We start from the raw sequence: 22,451 nt of genomic DNA, 5'->3' as shown, positions 1-22,451 counted from the left end.
ACCTGCCAGTTACTCTGGACTACTTTGCCATCACCCACCCATCAAATCACCAAATAAGGATCTCTTTTACCTCCTAAATATTTTCAAATACACTCACTCTCCATCCCAAATGCCACCAACCTGAGCAAGGTGACAGTCTTCTCTGACTTGAACTCTGTATTGCTGAAATAGGTGCCCATCTGTTCACTACATCTCCATCCTTGCCCTTCACCAGTTTACGTTCAAAATTCAATTAAATCATAATCTTAACAATATGATTATGACATCCCTTTACTTAAAAAAGGCAATATTTTGTCACTGCCATTGGGATAAAATCTAAATTCTTTAATATGACTTACAAGCCTTCATAATTGATCAGATTTCCATCTAACTTCCCAGTCTTATTTCTCAATCCCCTCCTCCTTGAGTCATCCTGAACTTTTTTTTGTTCTAATGTCATGGATCTCTGTCTCATCACCCCAGTCCTTTATGCATGGTTGATTCCTCCACCTGGAACGACATTCATTTATTTTTTATTTATTCAGCAACTATTATGAAGCAAAGATTCTTTAGGGCTTCCCTGGTGGTGCAGTGGTTGAGAATCTGCCTGCTAATGCAGGGGACACGGGTTCGAGTCCTGGTCTGGGAGGATCCCACATGCCGTGGAGCAACTAGGCCTGTGAGCCACAACTACGGAGCCTGCGCTCCGCAACAAGAGAGGCCGCGACAGTGAGAGGCCCGCGCACCGCGATGAAGAGTGGCCCCCGCTCGCCGCAACTAGAGAAAGCCCTCGCACAGAAACGAAGACCCAACACAGCCAAAAATAAATAAATAAAATACTGAATACATAACTACTTTAAAAAGAAAATTACAGTTGCTACAATGTTTAAATAAATAAATAAATACTCTTTATTTGCAATTATTATTATAGTATACTATTATGGAGAGCTTACTCCATGCTAGGTACTAGGAAGTAAATCAATGATTAAACCAGGCATGATTTCTATCTTAATAAATCTTACTGTCTAGCATGGCAAATAGTCATGAAGCACAGAATGAGATCAGAGTTATGGTATGGAAAGTATAAGGTGATGTGGGATCAAATGTCAAATGTCAGTAAGGGTAACCATACTTAATTGAGGAGTCATTGGAGGTTCCCTGAGGAAGTACTGTTGAAGCTAAAATCTGAAAGATGAGTAGGAGCTAGTTGTGGTAACAGAAGAGTGGAGGAGGTGGAGGAGGAGGAGGAGGAGGAGGCGGCGGGGGGAGTGGTGGAAGAAGTGTTCTAGTGGCACAGTTAAATGGAAAATATATGAGTACTAAGAAAAGAAATAGCTTTCCCTTGTTATAAGCATAAGATATTGGGAACAGGTATCTTTATTGAATATATTTTGTTGATGGCCTGTGTCACAAAGGAAAACAATTTATAAAGTTCTCACTACCCATTTTTTTTTAATTTATTCATTTATATATATATATTTGGCTGCACTGGGTCTTTGTTGCTGCACGCGGGCTTTCTCTAGTTGCAGTGTAGAATACAGGGCTCTGGAGCCCGCACGTCACAACTAGAGAGAAGCCCACACACCAAAACAAAGAGCCCACGGGTAGCAACTAAGACCCAATACAGCCAAAAATAAATAAATAAAAAAATTTTTAATATTAATTTTTTCTTATATGGTCCCATAGCCACAAATAGGAATAATATCAACTCCCCTTTCAGAATAAAAAGACAAGCTCATTCTAAATTACTTTACAAATAATGAGAACTGGACAAGTACTACTTTACAGAGATGAAGCCTGAGTTTTTCGTTCTGAATGACACTTTTTCGTTTTGTTTTGTTTATAGTCTCTTTTTTCTTTGGTAAGCAACTGTATTTCAAAATATAGAAGCTCTATTAAAGGTGTCTAATTTCAAAGTCCTGTTTGCATCTTTATACTTTTTTTCTATTACAAATTGCAGGCATCTTTTAAAAGTTTGATAATTTTATTGCATTAATTATTTCTGTATTGTTGGGGGGAAAATTTTAAAGCCATTTCAAAGGAGAAAATATGTCATGGATGCCTGGTTTCTTTAGAGATGGGAAAGAGCTCTTAAGGAAATGCGTATTTAGGAATCTCATTTAGTTGATGGCAACTGAATTCTAATCTCTGTTAGTATATGTTTGAAGGAAATAGAGTTCATGGAATTATTGAGTCAGAAGATTAGTGAGCAGTTCCTTCTGCTTTTGTTACAGTGCAAAGGCCTATTCAAGAGGAATCAGAAATGTGGGGTTCCAGTCTCAATTCTGCCACCCACGCTCCATGTCACTTAAGCCACTTAAGAAAGCCACTTAGCCTCTGAACATCAGTTTCTCATTTGTAAAATGGAGATAATGGTGCCTTTCTTGTAAGCTTCTTATTAAGAATAAGTGACATACACGATGAAAATGCCTTGTAAATCAGAAGCTGCTCTACAAAAATAAATTACGAAACTTATCACTAGCTCAAAGATTCCCATAAGAGATTCTACAGAAAAAAAAATTGTTTAATATGTATTTTGTGTTCTTGTTCCTGTTTCCTTTTCAATGTATATGTGCTTAATCCTTCATTAGGTTATAAGCTCCTTAAAGCCACAGTGAGCATACTGTATCCTCTTTCCATGTTGCTCTCTGGATTACACATAACTCATGGACACTCAAAAGTCTTTGTTGATATTCTCTCCTCTTCTTCAGTTCCAATAACAAGCAAAAGTCACTACTGTCAAAGTCTCCTTTCACCTATTCTATGTCTAAACCTCCCTGCTGTAATCCATACCTATTTCCTTATACTCTCTCCTCTAAACTCATGGAGAACTGGCAGGTCAGCATCAACTTAACAAAAGCCTTTATCACCATTACTAAACTCTTTTTAGCTGCAAAACAAAATCCCTGGTTCTCAATCTGAATCTACCCTTCCTGCAATCCAAAACAAGTGGAATTAGGTACATCCTTAGTCCCAGGAAGAAAGGAGGAGTACCTGCTGGCCCACTAAAGATTACTAGAGCCAAGGAGTTCCAGAGGAAAGTCTCTCCCTGTCTGGGCAACTGAGAGGAATAAAGTACAGCCATATAAAATGGCCAGAGGAAATACAGACAGAGAAGAAAAAAAGGACAGGGGTGAAGACACCAGAATCAAAAGAAAGTGAAAGGAGAGTGTTTTCAGGGCACTGATATTCCCTTAGAAGGCTGATGAGATGCTCTAGTCTACTTTGATGCTAGAACAAAAGTCTTTATTTAATAGGTAAGTTGGCACCAGCTCCTGATACAACACTTTTAAAAGCGAAAGTATGGTGAGGAAGGGATGGCTACCTCAGTCACCCTCCTTGGATCCTATAAATGTGCCTGTGTGATCTGCACTCTGCTCAAAGTATATTCTTTCCATGAGGTTTTTAATAAGGGTGCCCAGTTCAACTCACCTTTTAGGTTTAAGAGAGGAATATTTTTATTCTAAGCCACCTCTCCCAGTCTTTACCGATATGATGTGGCTTTCACTAAACAGCCCTAGGAGGGCCCACGCAATCCTCAGGCTCCGGGTAAACACGTGTGCCTGCAGCCGGCTCCAGCTCGCCCTGCGTTTCAGCACCGCTGTCTCTGGATAGCGCCTCACTGGCCGGCCGGCGCAAGGCCTCCCACCCTTCACTCATCCATCCCTAGTCCACTCGCTTTCCTCTTCCCGTTTCTCTCATTGCCAGAAGAAAAGCATCCCGACTTCTAACTTCTCCCCAATTCCTGCTTCAAAAGTGACCTCCGCGTGCCTCCCTCAGGGTCTAAACGCGCAAGCCCCCGCGCCTTTGGGTCCTCCTGGAGCAGCAGCGAAGCCCCGCCGTTTACCCACCGGTGGCCCGAGATCTCTGTCAGGCAACGATCACCTTTCCCTTACCACTTCTCAATCCCAACCAGCAGCCAGGAGCCCCCGCTCACTCGGCCTCTCTCTTCGCCACAAAGCCTCCTTGAAAAAAACGCGCGATGATGCGCCCTCGCCTCGCCCAGCCCCCAAACACACACACACACACACACACACACACACACACACACACAGTCATACATACACTCGCACGCCTCAAACCTTGTGGGAGCCATCGCCAACCTGGGCAGAGCCTCAGCCAACTTGGGCCCCATCCTTCAACACCGGCTCGCAAAGGGCAGCCCGCAGCAACCGCCCCGCCCTCTCCCCTTCCTAGGCGGTGGGTCCCGGCAGCCAAGCCCAGGCCCCCGCCCCCTGCTCCCCACCTCCACATTCACTAAGCCATCCACCTCGCGCGCGCAATCCACTGTCCACAACCCTCAAACATTTGCTCCGGGCCGCCCCGAACCAGCAGCCAAACCATAAACGAATCTCCTTGAAGCCCAGCCCTGTTCCTGGTGTGTTGTGTGTGTTTGTGTCTCTGAAGCATATACACCATTAACTCCTTCGAGCTTTCGGCCCAACCTAAACAAACAGCACGTTATCTCTAACCCCCTTCTCCCTTCTCCGCGCCCCAACCTCTGCCCCCATCCCGATCCTCACCGGCCAAGTAGCCAAACCACCGCACCACCGCACCCCAGTTCTCAAACCTCGACCTCCCACCAATCCGAACCAACACTCCCCTCCGGCCCCTCCCCTCCCCCACCCCTTGGCCCCCAGCGAGGAGGGTCTGGCCCGAGCGAGTGACGCCTCGGAAGCACAGTCTGCGTCCCCTCCCGGGAGCCCAGAATAGAGGGGCTGACCTCCCACCAGCTGGATCAGCCAGCACACCTCTCCAGATGGGTACTCGCCTTACCGTCAGACGCCCTGGGAAACACAGGTGCCGGGGAAAGGAGAGAGGCGGAAGCAGTCTCCGGGGGTGGGCGGGAGGACTCACCGAACATCTGAATGTGCCCTTTGGTGATGGGATTGAAGCTGCCGCAGGCGAGCAAGATAACGTGGGTCTTGGTGGTCTCGGTCATGGTGCGGGTGGGTCCCTCGCGCTGGTCCAGGGGTCGCCTCTCTTTTTGTGTCTCGATACGTCTGCAGAGGGAGAAAGGAAGGCGAGGCTCCGGCGGTGGATGCTGGGGACTCCAAGGAGCCGCTCCAGACGCAAACCGCGTCACTCCCCGCCTCCCCTTAACGCTTGCAGCGCCGGCAAGATCCGAGGCTGCTTTTGTATCGCTAAGCTCCGTCCTCTTTTCCTTCTAGCTTCTTTCACGCCTCTCGCCCTGGTCTCCCTCTCCTCCCTTTCTCTCACCCTCACCCCACCCCATCACGCTCTCTTCCTTAGTGTTTACCTATAAGATGTGGTACCCAAGCCCAGAACCCTGAACACTGACAGGCAACCATCAGCATGGTGTGAGCTCTTTCTCTTACCTCCTTCTGAATTAGTTTTCCTCCCTCAATCTAACATTTTTCTGTCCACACCTACTTTCTCGAACATTTCCAACTCTAAAAGTGTTCGATTTTAAGAACTGTTTTCTTTCTCTCCTCAAAATTTTAAGTGGGGAAATGACAATTGGTCACTTCAGGAATATTCATTTCTGCCCATCTTTCCCCCCTTGTCTCATGGTTTTGAACTACTAAACTGAGTCCAGACGTTGACCTAGTGGTTGCCAAGAAATAGGGGGAACCTGAATCCTTCCCCTGGCATACTGCTCCTTTTGTGGGTTGAAGCAATGAGAACATGGATGTGACAGAGTTATTAAAGCTGTGTTAGAAAATTATTGTGATCTTACATAAGCTATCAAAATTGAGACAAAGATTTACCCATTCAACAAGTGTTCCTTGAGTGCCCACTATGCGTTAGGCTCTGTTATAAACACTGCTGATAAAGCAAAGTCCCTGTCTTCATCAAGTTTACATTCTACTGGAAGGAGACAGACAATAAACAAACATAGAAGGGCTTCCCTGGTGGCGCAGTGGTTGAGAGTCCGCCTGCCGATGCAGGGGACACGGGTTCACGCCCCGGTCCGGGAGGATCCCACATGCCGCGGAGCGGCTGGGCCCGTGAGCCACGGCCGCTGAGCCTGCACGTCTGGAGCCTGTGCTCCGCAACGGGAGAGGCCACAACAGTGAGAGGCCCACGTACCGCAAAAAACAAACATAGAAGGAAATATTAGATGGCAATTGTGCAAAGCACAATAAGTGAATGCAGTTCACTCTCTGGCACAACAAAGAGTGAATGGAGAAGAGGGGACCACTTGAAATGAAGAAGTTAGGGAAGGCCTCTCTGGGGTGGTGAAATTTAAACTGAGACCCAAATGACAAGGAGTTGCTAGTACAAGTATTCTGGGACAGGGAAGGGCTCATTGTGCTCCTAGAAATGAAAGAAGGCCAGTGTGACCAGACTGCATGAATAATGGGAAAAATGCTAAGAGAGAAGATTAGACTGGTGATTAGGACCAAATCAAGTAGGGCTTGTAGGCTAGGGTAGGGTTTGGATGTTTTTCTAAGAGGAATAACTTAGAGAGGAATAACAGAAGGAAACCACTGAAGCTTTTAGGCAAAGAAGTGGTAAGTAATTTACATTTTTATAAGATCACTCTGGCTGCTAGGTGGAAAACAAACGGGAAGGGAAGGAAAGCATATAGGAAATCCTCCTGGTAGTCTAAGCAGGTGCAGTTGTCCTTGGACTAGGTTTTAGAGAGGTGAAACTGATGAGAAGCAAAGGGTCTCAGGATAAGTTTTGTAGATAAAGTTTACAGTCTTTGCAAATGGATTGGATGTGAAGGATGAGGGAAAGAGAAATCTAGGAAAATGTCTAGAAATTTGGTTTAAGTAAATGAGTGGACTGAGAGTGAGAAAGATGGAGAAAGGAAGTTTCAGGGATGACCAATGTTCTATTCTGATACAATAAATAAACCTAATAATTTGAGATTTTTTTTAAATAGCCTTTCAAAAAACTGAGATAAACTGACATATGCATTGTATTAGTTTTAGGTACACATAATAATTCTGAACTTAGAGATCCATAAGTACAAATATTTACTTTTTTGGGGCTTCAAGATTCTTGGATAAATTTCTACCTATTTTAGTGGGTTGGTCATTGTTTCTTATTTAAGAGCATGTAGTTGGGGTACAGTAAATATTTGTTAAATTATGCTGAACAGCAAATTGATCCTAATATGCATAAAATTTCCAGTTTAAAGATAAGTCCTAAGAACTGATGTATATTTGTAATTTGATGTATCTTCCCTCACAGGGGATGCAGATTAGTGGGACAGAAGAGCAGAAGACGTTGAGGGGAGCCCGACTTGGGTAGGAAACTCTGACACTTATTAGCTGGGCAATAAATATTTATTGAGTGTCTGCCACATGCCAGATACTTGATTTAGAGGCTGTGAACAAAACAAAGTCCCTGCTTTAATACAGCTCTCATACTAGAGGGCAAAACAGACCATTGGAAAATAAAATAAAATAGACATAATGGTAACAGATACCATAATGAAAAATAAAGCTGGATGAGAAGAAAAGGAAAGGGAAATTCTCCTTTATTCAAGGTGGTCAGGGATGGCCTCTCTGATAGGATGGGATCTGAGCAGGGACCTGAAAGAAGTGAAGGAATGTGTCATTTGAATATCTGGGGAGGAACATACCTGGCAGAACAGCAAATGCAAAGAGCCTGAGGAGCAAGAGTGTTTGAGAGTCTTCGACAAGCACACCCATGTGGCTGCACAAAAGAAAGCAAGTGGAAAAGTAGGACAGATCAATAGGGCCTCATAGGCCCTGGTGAGGGCTTTGGCTTTTTCACTGGGAGAGATAGGAAGTCACTGGAGGTTCTGAATAGAGAAGTTACACGAGCTGACTTACATTTGAAAAGTACCATTTTGGCAGGAAGTATAAATTTTGGAGTCATCAGTATAGTTTTATATTTAAAACCAAAGGATTAAATGAGGTCACCTAAGGAGTAACATACATATATATATATACATAGAAGAAAAGAGGCCCTCAGATTCAGCCCCGGGGCACACCAAATTAGCAACAGTAGCTAACATTCACTGAATATCAGTAGAAGCCCAGGCATTATAAGCCATTTACAGATGTTAATTCATTTAACACTCACCATAATTCTATGAGTTCAAATAATTTTATCCCATTTTAGAGATGAGCATAAGGGAGAACAGAGAAATGAAATAACTGGTCCTAGTAAGTATGGATTCAAATTCAAACCCTGGTAATTTTGGTTGAAGGCCCTGTTGTTGATCCAAGCCTCCTGCTTCATCTTGTTTCACTGCTATGCTATACAGGCATACCTCGTTTTATTGAGCTTCACAGACATTGCGTTTTTTCAAATTGAAGGTTTGTGACAACCTTGAGTCAAGCAAGTATATCTACACCATTTTTTTCCAATATCATTTGCTCATTTTGGGTCTCTGTGTCACAGTATTTCAAACTGTTTTCATTGTTATTATATTTGTTATGGTGATCTGCAATCAGTTGTCTTTGATGTTACTACGGTAATTGTTTTGGAGCACCATGAACCACACCATATGAGACGGCAAACTTAATTGATAAATGTGTTCTGACTGCTCTACTGACCAGCAGTTACCCCATCTCTCTCCCTCTCCTTCGGCCTCCTTATTTCCTGAGACACAGTGATATTGAAATTAGGCCAGTTAATAACCCTAGAATGGCCTCTAAGTGTTCAAGTGAAAGGAAGGGTCAACTGATGCAGCAAGCTCCGTCGCTGTCTTATTTTAAGAAGTTGTCACAGCTACCCCAGCCTTCAGCATCCACCACCCTGATCAGTCAGCAGCCATCAACATCCAGGCAAGACCCTCCACCAGTCAAATGATTATAACTCACTGAAGGCACAGATGATGGTTATCATTTTTTAGCAAAAAAGTATTTTTTAATTAAGGTATGTACATTGTTTTTTTTTTTTTGCGGTACGCGGGCCTCTCACTGTTGCGGCCTCTCCCGTTGTGGAGCACAGGCTCCGGACGCGCAGGCTCAGCGGCCATGGCTCACGGGCCCAGCCGCTCTGCGGCATGTGGGATCTTCCCGGACCGGGGCACGAACCCGTGTCCCCTGCATCGGCAGGCGGACTCTCAACCACTGCGCCACCAGGGAAGCCCTGTACAATTGTACCCCTGTACAATTTCTTTTAGACATAATGCTATTTCAAACTTAATTGACCACAGTATAGTGTAAGCAGAAATTTTATAGGCTCTAGGAAACCAAAAAATTCATGTGACTCACTTTATTACAATATTCACTTTACTGTGGTAGTCTGGAACCAAATCTGCAATATCTCCAAGGTATACCTGGACTAACTGCATTCATAAAAATGAGGATAACTATACCCACCAAACCACAGAGATGTGAAGATTACTGGTAAAGTAGAACACCTAGCATATAATAGATGGTCAATAAGTGATACCTATTTTATAAATGAGAGAATGGAACTTTGTAGCAGAGGTTTGAAGAACAGACTGAGAATTGCCATACCAAGTGTTCAGGTTTTCCCTCCTTTACCCAGGAAAAATGGAAAAGTAGGCAACAAAATTCAATGTAACTTGCTGGAATGACTGGACACTCACTCAACTCTACAAGTTAATTTTAATAAAAAGAAAGAAAGAAAAAAGTCCAATTCAACATTCCCACACAGAACTGTGGTCAATAAATATTTACCAATGAATCAAGTACAAAAATCTTTTTTTACCAGCCCAGTGCTGAGAGAGTAACAATGAAATGTGAATTTGTAACACAATGCAATAAATGTTTCAGTCTTGTAGGTTATGTCTTCTTAAGTAACAGTTTAAATTCTATAGATTAGATTAATTGGTTGTGATTCTAATTGTCTCTTGTAATTTTATTTGTGCTTATCTCTAATTTGTGTATCCCCAAAGAGGGTTCAGGAACTGGAATAGAAAAACATTGAAAGCAAATCTTGGTTCTGTCACTTGCTAATTGTTTGTCTTTGGGCAAGTCATTTATTGCTAAGACTGGAAGTACAGTAGTCCATCCTTATCCTCGGTTTCATTTTCTGAGGTTTCAGTTATGCCTGGTCAACCTCGGTCTGAAAATATTAAATGGAAAATTCTGGAGATAAACAATTCATACGTTTTAAATTACATGCTGTTGTGATTAGCATGATGAAATCTCACGCCCTCTGCCTCCATCCTGCCTGGGACCCCCAACCACCAACATAATCTGTTCCTGACATCTAACCATAGACATTGTCATGGCTGGATGATCCAGGATCACCCAAAGCAGATGATCCTTCTTCTGACAAATCCTCAGAATGTCAATAGTAGCCTAATGCTATGTCATTCATCTCACTTCATCTCATCATATAGGTGTTTTATTATCTCACATCATCACAAGAAGGGTGATAGAGTACAAGAAGAAATTTTTGAGAGACAGACCACATTCACATAACTTTTATTACAGTATATTGTAGTTGTTCTATGTTATTATTATTGTTGTTAATCTCTTACTGTGCCTAATTTATAAACTAAACTTTATCATAGGTTTTTACGTATAGGGAAAAACATAGTATGTATAGGATTTGGTACTATCCCCAGTTTCAGGCATCCGCTGGGGGTCTTGGAACGTATCCCCCATTGATAAGCAGGGACTACTATACCATAATACATACCGTGTGTGCCTTATAGGGGTCCTATATGGATCACATAAGACCATGTGTGAGTAAATGAGTTTTTTTTGTTTTTTTTTTTTTAAAGCATATCCTCAGCTTTAGGTCAAACTCCACAGTTGTTCCATACAAAATACCTACTGTTTTTAAGTGTTCAGTGTTTCTATTGATGAGTTTGTCAAGGATGTTTCTGGCAGTTCCAATCTTAGAGGGTAATGGCTTTGGGAATGTGCTAATAGTGTACATATATATCAACCAATGAAAACAAATACCAAAAAACGTACTAACAACAAATTTATTCTCAGTGAAGATTCCAAGGCTGGTCCATAAGCTATAGAAATAGGAACGTCAACCCTTGCATAATACATGTACCTTAATATATATCGTGATCTATTCTCAGGGGTGCTTATTTCAACTTAGGTAATATAATTTGGTCCAATATTTCAAGTTTCCAACAACTGGTTAATTGCTTTAGGCTGGAAAGGAGCCTGAGTCATTCTCCCACAACCTAAACCTTGCAATCTGCTCCAGCCAGTTCAGTTTCCAAATGGCTCAAGGCAGACAGTCCAACCCAGAACCTTCCCTGCAATAAATATCTATTCTGATGGGCAGGCTTAAGTGTCTATTGGGTCTGATTTGAAAGGTGCCTATGTAAAGTCTAGCAGTGCGGGTATGTATGCTCACTTATCTCCCTATTTACCTAGTCCGGATTAATCATCCATTTACATCACAAGTCAGGGTAAAACTATTCCATGTTTATGAAGCTGGGTTCCAAAATAATATTAGAGATCATCCTTCATAGGAAATGCACAAAGTCACACAGACAAATGTGGCTCCCTAGTTCCTGGGATCAATTCAGGTATTGAATATTTATTTCATGTTTCCTGGTAAAAATGATTCTGAGAAAAAAATATTATTCTGAGAAAACCATGACTCCTTGGGATTCTCTTCAGTTCTCTACATTTGTATAGTTCTTTCTCCTTTGTTTTCTCCGCTTCTCTTCAAGATAAACATCTTCAGGGATACAGCTAAAGTGATGGGCATTATTCTCCCATTTTCCCCCCAAGGAGATATTTTTACATCTGTGGGATGAAAAATGTCCCCAAGATTAAAAAAAAAAATGTACCCAAGATTAAGATCCTCCTTCCTCTAGCTCTAAACCTCCCAAGTCTCACTCAAACTTATGATTGCTCTAATTATTCTAATCATACTTCAAAATTGAAAGATGTTTCCAAATTTTAAAACCTGATCATCAATTATAAACATGTCAATTTTGCTGGCACCACAGTGAAGAAAAAAAGTACATGGGTCTTTATAACCAATAAGCATTGTATACCATTAAAAATAACAAATTTCTTCAACTAACTCAGATATTTGCTGATTTATTTATCATGACTTCTTTCAGATAATAGGGTGAGGGGCATGTACAAATCATTACTTTCATCTTGAGACCAAAGATCTCTTTTCCCAAGAGACAGAAAAATCAGTTCTAACAGACCTAGCAAGAAGTATAATTAATTAAGAAGTAAAATAATTCCTTGAAATGGCATCTGAGAATATCTCTGCCTCCCTCCTTTAAGTCACCCAAATGGAAAACACATTCGGTTCAAGGGAGCATTAAATAAAGGATAGGGGATGTAAAATACAAAATATTTTTTCCATTACATCAATACCTCACAATTTGGTTAAGTCAGATATAACCTAGAATTTCAATCCCATCATTTCTCAAACATAGAAGATGTAGAAAGCAGTTGGGGTTCCACTTCTAATACTCTGAACACCCCAGAATTAAACTCCCCCATGAAAAACAGGCCCGGGAACTAGAGGAGGAATGATAAAGATGGTGTGACATGATACCTTTTATTACCTCTACAATGGCTCTAGAGAAGTAGCTCAGATCAAAAGATTATCCTGGGATATGATGAATACCACGGTAACTATAGTTAACAGTACTGTACTGCATATTTGAAAGTTGCTGAGAGAGTACATCCTAGTAGTTCTCATCATAAGAAAAAAATTTTTTGTAACTATGTATGGGGACAGATGTTAACTAGCCTTATTGTGATCATTTTGCAATACATACATATAATCAAATCATATGTTGTACAGCTGAAACTAATATAATGTTTTTTGGGGGGTTTTGTTTGTTTGTTTTGTTTTTTTTGTGCGATCTTAGTTTCCCAACCAGGGATTGAACCCATGCCCCCTGCAGTGGAAGTGAGGTGTCCTAACCACTGGACCGCCATGGAATTCCCTAATATAATGTCATATGTCAATTACACATTATTATTATTATTATTAGAGTCATGCTATGTGGCCTGTGGGATCTTAGTTCCCTGATCAGGGATTGAACCTGGGCCCTCGGCAGTGAAAGCGTGGAGCCCTAACCACTGGACTGCCAAGGAATTCCTAATGACACCTCATTTAAAAAAAAAAGACTATCCTAACAAGAGAATGGATGGTGATCACTAAACGACGCTGCAGATTGTGAGGGCCACCAAAGCAAAAGCCGAATGCAAATACAGTCCCCACTCCATCTTTTTTTTTCCATGTGGCCCTAAATTTGCAATACTAATATCTCCACTATGTTAAATAACTAGCATGGGGTATCTGCATCTGGAGACCACTATTATAGCACTGATCTGTTCCCTAAGAAAATAAGTTTGTTAAAGAATTTTTGTTTCCCAATTTAAATGAATAAAGAAGTGAATAGGGGACTTCCGTGGTGCCACAGTGGTTAAGAATCCGCCTGCCGGGCTTCCCTGGTGGCGCAGTGGTTGAGAGTCCGCCTGCCGATGCAGGGGACATGGGTTCGTGCCCCGGTCCGGGAAGATCCCACATGCTGAGGAGCGGCTGGGCCCGTGAGCCATGGCCGCTGAGCCTGCACGTCCAGTGCCTGTGCTCCGCAACTGGAGAGGCCACAACAGTGAGAGGACCGCGTACCGCAAAAAAAAAAAAAAAAAAAGAATCCGCCTGCTAATGTAGGGGACACGGGTTCGAGCCCTGGTCCGGGAAGATCCCACATGCCGTGGAGCGACTAAGCCCATGCGCCACTACTGAGTGCGCTCTAGAGCCCGCGAGCCACAACTACTGAACCCACGTGCCACAACTACTGAAGCCTGTGGGCCTAGAGCCCGTGCTCCACAACAAGAGAAGCCATCGCCATGAGAAGCCCGTGCACTACAACGGACAGTAGTCCCTGCTCACCGCAACTAGAGAAAGCCTGTGCAGCAAAGAAGACCCAAAGCAGCCAAAAAATAAATAAATAAGTAAATAAATAAATTTATATAAAAAAGGAAGTGACTAAAGCGAGACAAAGGGAAGAGGTGGGATAATGGGGGGAAAAAAACGCATACCTTACTTTCCAGCCAATTACTTCCTAAGTATCTCCAGAATTGTTCCATTTTTCTGTATCTTTCTGCTACTTTTCAGCTTCAGGACACCTTTCTCTCTCTCTCTTTAATTACTGAAGAATTCTGGCTGGATTTCCTGCCAGTAATCTTTCCCTTCCCTAAGCCATTTTTCATATTCCAGCCAAAGGGATATTTCCCTAAAATATAAATCAAATCGTATCACTCTCTGGCTTTGAATCCTTCAATGGCTTCCCGCGGTCCTCAGAATACTATCCAAACTCTTAAAAGTCTAACAAGTCCCCTCATGATCTGGCTCCTAACTGCCCGCTCTCTTCACCCTATTCCCTTTAGTACAGCCACAATGAACTACTTTTAGGCATCAAATGTGGCATGCTCTCTCTTAGCCAGCAAATGCAAACCTAAATCGACTTAACTTATTTCCTGAGCCTTCTGTGAGCCCCGTAGGTCTGAGTTAATGCCTCTCCTCATAGGTGCTGGTTTTTTCTGTATCACAGCATTATCACAGTGTCCTGCATGGTGATTGCCTTTTGATTTGCTCACACTCTTCACCAACATTTATTCAGACCCTAGCATGAACCAGGCAGTGTGCTTAGCACTCTGCATTCATTATCCCATTTAATTTTCACTGAATCTCAGTTAAGTATAATAGGTTCTTTGATTATACATTACAGCTGAGGAAACTGAGACTTACACGAGTAACTTGTTTAAGTTCACACAGCTAATAAGTGGGGGAGGCAGGCTTTGAACCTGGGTAGTCAACCTGGCTAGTACCCAACTCACCCCAAACTTCAATGAGAGCAGGAACAGCTTCTGTCTTGTTCACTGTTATACCCCAGTGACTGTCACAGTCTGGCACATAGCAACGGCTCAAAAACTACTGGTTTCCTAAATGTGGAATGATTTTTCCTTATGACTGGCTCCACTCTGTGCATAATATTTTTACTCCTATTCTGAGTTGGATGTCTTAAAAACTAAGAAAAGGACTGCACCAAATAAATCCTACCAGGTATTAATTAGTAAGGCCTGTAACTATAAGATCTGTAACTATAAGATCGGTGGGCCTGTTCTTCCCTTCTCCTCTCAAGCTCTCTTTTAGACCACGGTTGTGTTGTCCATTCTGGAAGGAATAAAGTCACACCCTGGAACAGGTTATTGTCAGCTGGAAGTAGACATCCATCTTCAAAGCCCTCTATGTATGTTCTTGAACTTTAGGGCCTGAAAAGTTAGAAACAACATTTCTCAGACTCTCTGGCAGTCAGACTTCTGGATACTAATTACATTCTAGCAGGGGATGACCTGTGTGAGATTTGGAAGGCAAAAGTGATGAGAAAGCCATCTTACTACTGCTCTTGCTGCGAAGCAACAACTGTTGGTGTGTGTTTGAAGCCAGAACCCACATCCAGTAGCCCCTAAATTCTAGTCACCGAAGTCATGGGTGTTGAGAGGCAGTTTGGCAGCTTCCTGTGGGCTACAGCTGTCATGGTGTGCCCTTGAAATCTAGAGTCACGCGGTGGCACCTAACTTCAGTTTCTTTAGTACTCTCAAAGAATTTCCTAAGCACAGAGTCCCTTGTTTTTAATCCCTTTCTGCTTGAAATACCTAGAGTTGTTTCTGTTTCCTGAATTGAAACTTACATGACACATCACCTTAAATGCTGTATCTAGCTGTACCCACTTTTTGTGTAGGCAAGAGCAAATTATATGTAAATGCGGTTATTTTGGAAATGTAAATATGCAATGAATAAGAAATTGATTGACAGGAATTAGAATAATGGGTGAAAGAATTATAGGTTTTGTGTGTGCGTGTTTCCCGAGTAGGGGAAGGGAGATGGTGGGGAGGATGAATCAAGCAGAATGATAGATGATGACTGGGAAAAGAGAGAGAGAAAAATGAGTACAGAACCCTGGGGTTCTACAAGGGAATAGCAGAGCAGAATTAATAATCAGTTTTTTTGAAGAACTTGATCCAATAATTGTTTATATGTGTGGAGCCATTTAGAGCTGACAGTGCTTTCACACATGTTATTCTATTCGATTCTTGTAATAAATGATGTTGTGAACTAAGCTTTTGCAGGCTCTGTTATGGATTTTTCATATGGGGAAAGAAAGCAAGGCTCAGGGAGTTTAAGTGACTTCCTCAAGGTTACAGCTAGTAAGTGAGTAGATCAGACCCTTGATTCCAAATTCCAGTGTCCTACTCCAGGCTGCTGGCTACAGAAATCACTTTGGCTTAAGAATGAGGGAGAATTGAGGAATTCAGACTGTCAAGGATGATAACCATGCTATTTTAAATCTGAACACAAAGGCTGTAGAGCCCAGTCATCAAGACCTTTGCCTTACTCAGAATTAGGAAGTGCCTTTCTTTGTTCTTTCCCAGTCACTAAGCCCTGAGAGGTAGGACCTGAGTGGCCTGGCAGTGGAGTTAAGGAGCAAAGTGGATTCAGTCTCTACGCTGCATAGGTAAAATTGGCATTTTGTAAATAGTCTTGGCTTGATGTTCCCATACTCTATAGTAAAGTCATTCTTGTGCTTAAAAGTCTGGCTGAGTTCTCATTACTCATCATAGAGAAAGGCACTGGGGCAAAGTAAGAGTAAGTTTTGGTTCTAAGGTCACATTAAAGACAGGACCCTTTGAGTGCTCTGGTGTGCCTCATGGTGAATGGGATGCCTTCTTTACAGGGGGCCCCTGATGTCTGTGTCCACCTTCCACACAGTCCCACTCAGCTCTCATACTTCCTATCATCTCTGTCAGTCCTACTCTAAAGTGAAGATAGGCAAGCGGTCTTGCTTGGGGAACAGAGAGAGATGTCTCCACTGGGGCAGAGTCATGTACAAATAGCTACTGAGAAGTGGCGTGGGAGAGGGAAGGATGAATAAGCAGTCAATTAGGGGAATCAAAAGGAGTTGTTCTACTATTTATTTCCTCTGTCTGGAGGACACTTCAGTATCTGGTGAAAGGACGACAGTCCTCAGTCCTCTGGGTAACTGGCATGATGATAAACACAGATGCATCTGGCCCTGATTTTGGAATTGTGGGGATGAGCGAAGTTTCCTTTAGTTGCTCCCTTGATTAGCCACTCCTCTACATACACATAAAAGATGCACATCTTAAACAGGCTGCAGGGGGAGTACAGAAAAAAATGTTTAAGAAGCTTGGTAGAGCCATTTGGGTACAAAGAATACATTTATCCCAGGTGATTAGTGTTCATTGCTTAACGCTTCCTGGGGAGGATCAGTTCTTGGCCTTCTCTGGTTAGCCCAGTCCTCACTGAAAAGGTGCTCTTTAAAGTGATAGACACACAAGTTACTAAAATTATTCTATATTTTTATATCAAACTAATTCAATTTATCTTCTTTCCAATTAGTCTGAATGAGTGTGATAATATAGAGATTGCAAAGTTATTTAAGAAAGAAATTCCAGAGTCAAAGAAGAGGGTGGTTGAGCTGCTGTTTTGCTCACCAAACTTGGAGGTGGCCTTTGAGACAGATGGTAAGAAAGATACTTTTCTTTTATGCGTGTGGTAGACACTGTTGTTTGCCAGTTCTCTTCTTCCTTTTTTTAGGCTGCCATTCCCAGCTCTCTTTGAGGCCAGTGAGGCTATGTGACCCAGTTCTGGCCAAAGACACATGAGGGAAATTAGGCTGGGGTGGGAGGAGTAATTTACTCCTGGGAATGATTTTTACTCCTGATAGAGACAAGAGATGGGAGTTCAATACAATTGTATGAAAATGTGATCTTGCAGCTGCAGCAACAATTCTGTTACCATGAGATGACTATCTGAGGAGGAACATTCAACACTCAAGGATGTCAAACTAAAAATATATATATAGATAGATAGATAGATAGATAGATAGATACATCTTCAATGACATCATTGAGCTGCTTCCCAACCCTGGAACCATCTGTCTCCAGATAAATGTGTTAATTGCTTAAGCCATTATTTGTCACATGTCCTGTGATTTGCAACTATATGTATCCTGACTGATACAACAGACCTAGCAAACAAAAGGATTCTTCAAGTAGGGCTGCCATTACCCCATTCGACACCTCTGTGTAAATTAGATAAGACGCTTCTTCCTCTAGATGGATTTCAAGTCCTACTTGTTTCCTTTGCCAAGTGCCCTGATGCCATTATAGATCACCAACTTGCCTCCTTAAGTACATCAGAGGGCTACCTCTGTTCAAAGGACTCAGACGCCAATTGCAGATAAGGGGGAGAAAGCAATGAGACAATATAATTTTGAGATTGATTGACTAAAATTTGGGCTGTTGTTATTGTTACTGCTCTTCATTTTAAACAATGAATTTGTTTTTAACTCCAAATCCAATATTGGATTTTTCATTATTCAATAATGTACCCCAAAATACAATTCTGGGAAAAATACTAGTTAGTACAAAATTCTTTTTTTAAGTTTGTGCTACCACACTTCTGCCAATAACCTGTTAAAACTGGGCTGATGAAAACCATATCGAAGCAATATAACCACTTGCAATATGAAACTGTTATGGTGCAGATTACTTAATTCTCCTACTCCTCTATTAAAACTGCTAGAAGTACTGCTTTGGTATAATTAGCATGACATCATTTATCCTTCACATGATGCAAGTAAATTTACGTATTAGGTCAGCCGCTACTCATTAGTTGGCACTATGTCATTTTCATCCATTTTAATCAAAGTTTCAAGTTATTAAATAACTTAAACCAAAGTACTTTTCTGTGAAAACATCTTTCCAATTAATTTTATCACTATAAAAGCTAGTTTTGCCCACATAACTGGTAAAACTAATCGATATGAGTACAGCCATATATGCAAGACACTTATTAACACTTTAAGAGATGCAAATTAATAGGAGTCTGACATGCTTTTCCACTCATTTAATATTATATGCTGTTACTTTAGGCTACTCATTAGTACAAACTCACCTAGAAACAAACATGGGAACTAACATTATATGACAAGATTGAGAATAATCTTAGACGATCATAAAATATAAACACATTTAAAAAATCCTCTTTGAACTCTTAGACGCATTTGAAAACTTTGAGATAATACATTTAATACAATAGGCTGACAGCCTGAATAGACAAAACAATCATCATAAGTAGACTGAGATGTTATAACTAAACAGGATACAATATATACATTATATTTATATAGTATATATACACTTATATATATCAATTTTAAGATTTACCATAAAGCTACAGTAATCAAGACTGTGTGGAATTGGCAAAAGGATAGACACATAGATAAATGGAACAGAAGAGGCCAGAAATAATCAACTGATTTTTAACAATGTGCAGAGACAGTTCAATGGAGAAAGTATAGTCTTTCCAATAAATGATACTGAAACAATTCAGCATACATATGCAAAAGAAAGGGAAAAAAAAAAGAACCATGTCACAGACTTCACACCTTATGCAAAGTGGACCATACATCTCAATGTAAAATGTAGAAATATCAAGTTTCTAGAAGAAAATATAGAAATTTGCATCATCTTGGATTTGGTGATAAGTTTTCAGATATAACACCAAAAGCACAATCCAAAAAAAGAAAAAATTGGGCTTCCCTGCTGGTGCAGTGGTTAAGAATCCGCCTGCTGATGCAGGGGACACGGGTTCGAGCCCTGGGCCGGGAAGATCCCACGTGCTGCGGAGCAACTAAGCCCGTGAGCCAAACTACTGAAGCCTGCGCGCCTAGAGCCCGTGTTCTGCAACAAAAGAAGCCACCGCCATGAGAAGCCCGAGCACCTCAATGAAGAGTAGACCCCGCTCAATGCAACTAGAGAAAAGCCTGCATGCAGCAACAAAGACCCAACGCAGCCAAAAATAAATAAATAAATTTATTAAGAAAAAAAAATTGATAAACTGGTCTTATCAAAATTACAAAGTTTGGCTTTGCAAACAAACGAACAACCATGGTTAAGAAGAATGACAAGACAAGCTATAGAGCTGGAGAAAATATTTGCAATTCACATGTCCAATAAAGGACTTAGAGCCAGAGTATAAAAAACTGCTATAACTCAACAAGAAAACAACCCCCCTCCAAAAAAAAGATGAGCTACTTTTCCAAAGAAATTATACAAATGGCGCATAAGCATATGAAAAGATGCTCAAAGTCATTAATCATTAGGAAAATGAAAATGAAAATTACAATAAGATACCTCTATTCACCTACTAGAATGACTAAAATTTTTTTTAAAATTAACAATTCCAAATGCTGGTTAAAATGCTGTGCAACAAGCACTCTCAGTCATTGCTTGTGGAAATACAAAATGGTACAGCTAGTTTGTAGTTTCTTAACAAAGTAAAACATACACTTATAATATGGCCCAGCAATCCCAATCCTAGGTAATTATGAAAGTGAATTGAAAAACTTGTACATATAGAAGTCTGTTAATGACCATTTACAGTAGCTCTATTCATAATCACTAAAAACTAGAAGCAACTGAGATGTCCTCAGAGGTGAACAGATTCACAAATTGTAATACCTCTGTACAATGGAATACTACTCAGCAATTTTTACAAAATGAACTCTTGATTCACACAACAACAAAGATGAATCTTAAATGCATTTGGTAAGTGAAAGAAGCCGGATCTAAAAGACTACATGCTGTATGGTGCTATTTAACTGGCATTCTGCAAAAGGCAAAACCGTAGAGACAGAAAATACAGATCAGTGGTTGCCAGGAGTTGGGAAGAGGTTGACTGCAAAGGGGCTGGCACAAGGCACATTTTAGGTGTTGGAAATCACTGTGGTGGTGGATATGTGACTCTATGCATTTGTCAACACCCATAGAATGTTACACCTAGTCTAAGAAGGTGTAATTTACTGTAAAACTAAGAGTGAAATTTACTGTATGCAAATTTTCAGAATCAACCAGGATGATGGGGGTAAGGGTGGGAGGATCCCAGGATGGAATGCAGACTAACAAATGTAACTGTATTACAAATATATGATATAACCTAACTGAAATGGATGGGAGAAAATGAGCTGACCAAAGTAATTTTGGAAATGTGTTTTGACTGGCTATCATAAGGCTAAAGTAAATGCAACTGTACATAAATGCCTTACTTTTCTTGGTAAATCTGTTTCTCACAGGGGTATAAGTTAGCAATTCTGAAACTACTATGCATGTATACTAGGGTTGAACAAATAAGTAAATAAGTTGTAGCTAATGAAAGCCAGGTTTCTCACTGTCAAAGAAAGAAGTTACAAACAAGCAGAGAAGGCTAGAATGAACCCTGTAGTTCTAGATTAAAACTGATTCTATATGTATGAATTCACCATGTGTGTATACACAGGTAGAAAGATACAGAAATAAATATAAATTTGTGTGTACATATGAGTTAGCAAACATACATACATTTCCCTTTCTATCTGCTCAAAGGGCCTAGAAGCAATGGCATCCCATTAGTGATGAGCACCCCAATCTTGCTTTCTAATTATCATTCTCCAATAAAGAAACCAAGACTCTTTGAAGAAATGGCTGATTCTATGACTGGGATGAGGAAAATACAAGTCTGGAGCTTCTTGTAGTGTCACAAAGTAAGGAAGTGCTAAAAAAAATAAAGGATAAGGCATGTCCCTTAAGGGATAAGGTCTTTGGGGCATCCAAGACTGCTCACACATTCTGTATTATGCTAGAAGGACTTCACAGGGCTCAACATATTATTGTACTAATGACTAAAATTTATCACAATGACACAATAAGGTTACACAGCAGATAATTGAGGGAAAAAGACACATTGGCCAGAGTCTGGAGAAATCCACCCACAGGCTTTCTATACCAGAGGTCCAGGAGAGGACACACTAGGTGTGTTCCCTTTGCTAGCAGTGAAAATGCAGTGGCACATGTGTAATGTTTCTCCTAGGGAAGCCCATTTAAGACTCAGCGTTTAGGGATTTTGGGGGAACTAGTCATGTAGGCATGCTTTGGCTGGCATCTACCAAAATCCCAGCCTCTCAGAAGGAAACAGGTATTCAGTGTCTTAAGTGGGCAAAACAACCTTACCAGTATAGAGAATTTTCCATATCAGGGTGGGGAAGTTTTCACAAGCCAAGTTCACAGATGCCAGCCAAGGGCAACCTTGCAAGCAGGCCCTTCTAAAGATAGCAGCCTCTGGCCTGCTGTGTTAACTCTTTCCTGCACAGGGTATATCAAAAGGACACAGGACCCAGGGCCAAAATTGGAACAATCTGAACAACAAAATAAATAATTACAGTATTGGATTATAATTCAAAGAATAAAATAGATATCCATGAGTCTATACCGCTATAAATAAGTGAAATAAATTGGGTGGCGGACAAATCTTTGTTACAGGAGAATTCCATATAATAATATAGAAGGAATTAAAGAAATTGAAAATCACCATTAGAGCAACACAGTGATAACTGCTTCAAGAAAGATCCCCTAAAATTAGCAGGTGAAGCTAAGAAGAAACAGAATATTTGCATAGCTTCAAAGTACCTCACCTCCCAAAAAAGAACATTAATTATTGTGGTGGTTTAAGCATTTGTTCACAAATTC

At 41.1% G+C, this 22,451-nt stretch overlaps 1 protein-coding gene and 1 pseudogene across 1 annotated transcript in view; both read right to left on the bottom strand.

Moving 5' to 3' along the window:
* NMNAT2 (nicotinamide nucleotide adenylyltransferase 2) overlaps positions 1 to 22,451 on the bottom strand; it is a 195,319-nt gene that overhangs the window by 148,909 nt on the left and 23,959 nt on the right. Inside the window, exon 3 of the mRNA XM_019952298.3 lies at positions 4,837 to 4,982. Within this exon, the coding sequence (XP_019807857.1) occupies positions 4,837 to 4,921 (85 nt within the window). The 5' untranslated portion in view covers positions 4,922 to 4,982. The remainder of the gene's footprint in view (positions 1 to 4,836; positions 4,983 to 22,451) is intronic.
* The window catches only part of LOC141275678 (large ribosomal subunit protein eL22 pseudogene), a 28,325-nt pseudogene continuing 22,694 nt past the window's right edge, over positions 16,821 to 22,451 (bottom strand).

The sequence above is a fragment of the Tursiops truncatus genome, chromosome 1, assembly GCF_011762595.2.
Source record: "Tursiops truncatus isolate mTurTru1 chromosome 1, mTurTru1.mat.Y, whole genome shotgun sequence".
NCBI classification, from domain to species: domain Eukaryota; kingdom Metazoa; phylum Chordata; class Mammalia; order Artiodactyla; family Delphinidae; genus Tursiops; species Tursiops truncatus.
The sequence above is the reverse complement of the archived record's forward strand: the minus strand, read 5'-3'. Positions and strand labels throughout refer to the sequence as shown.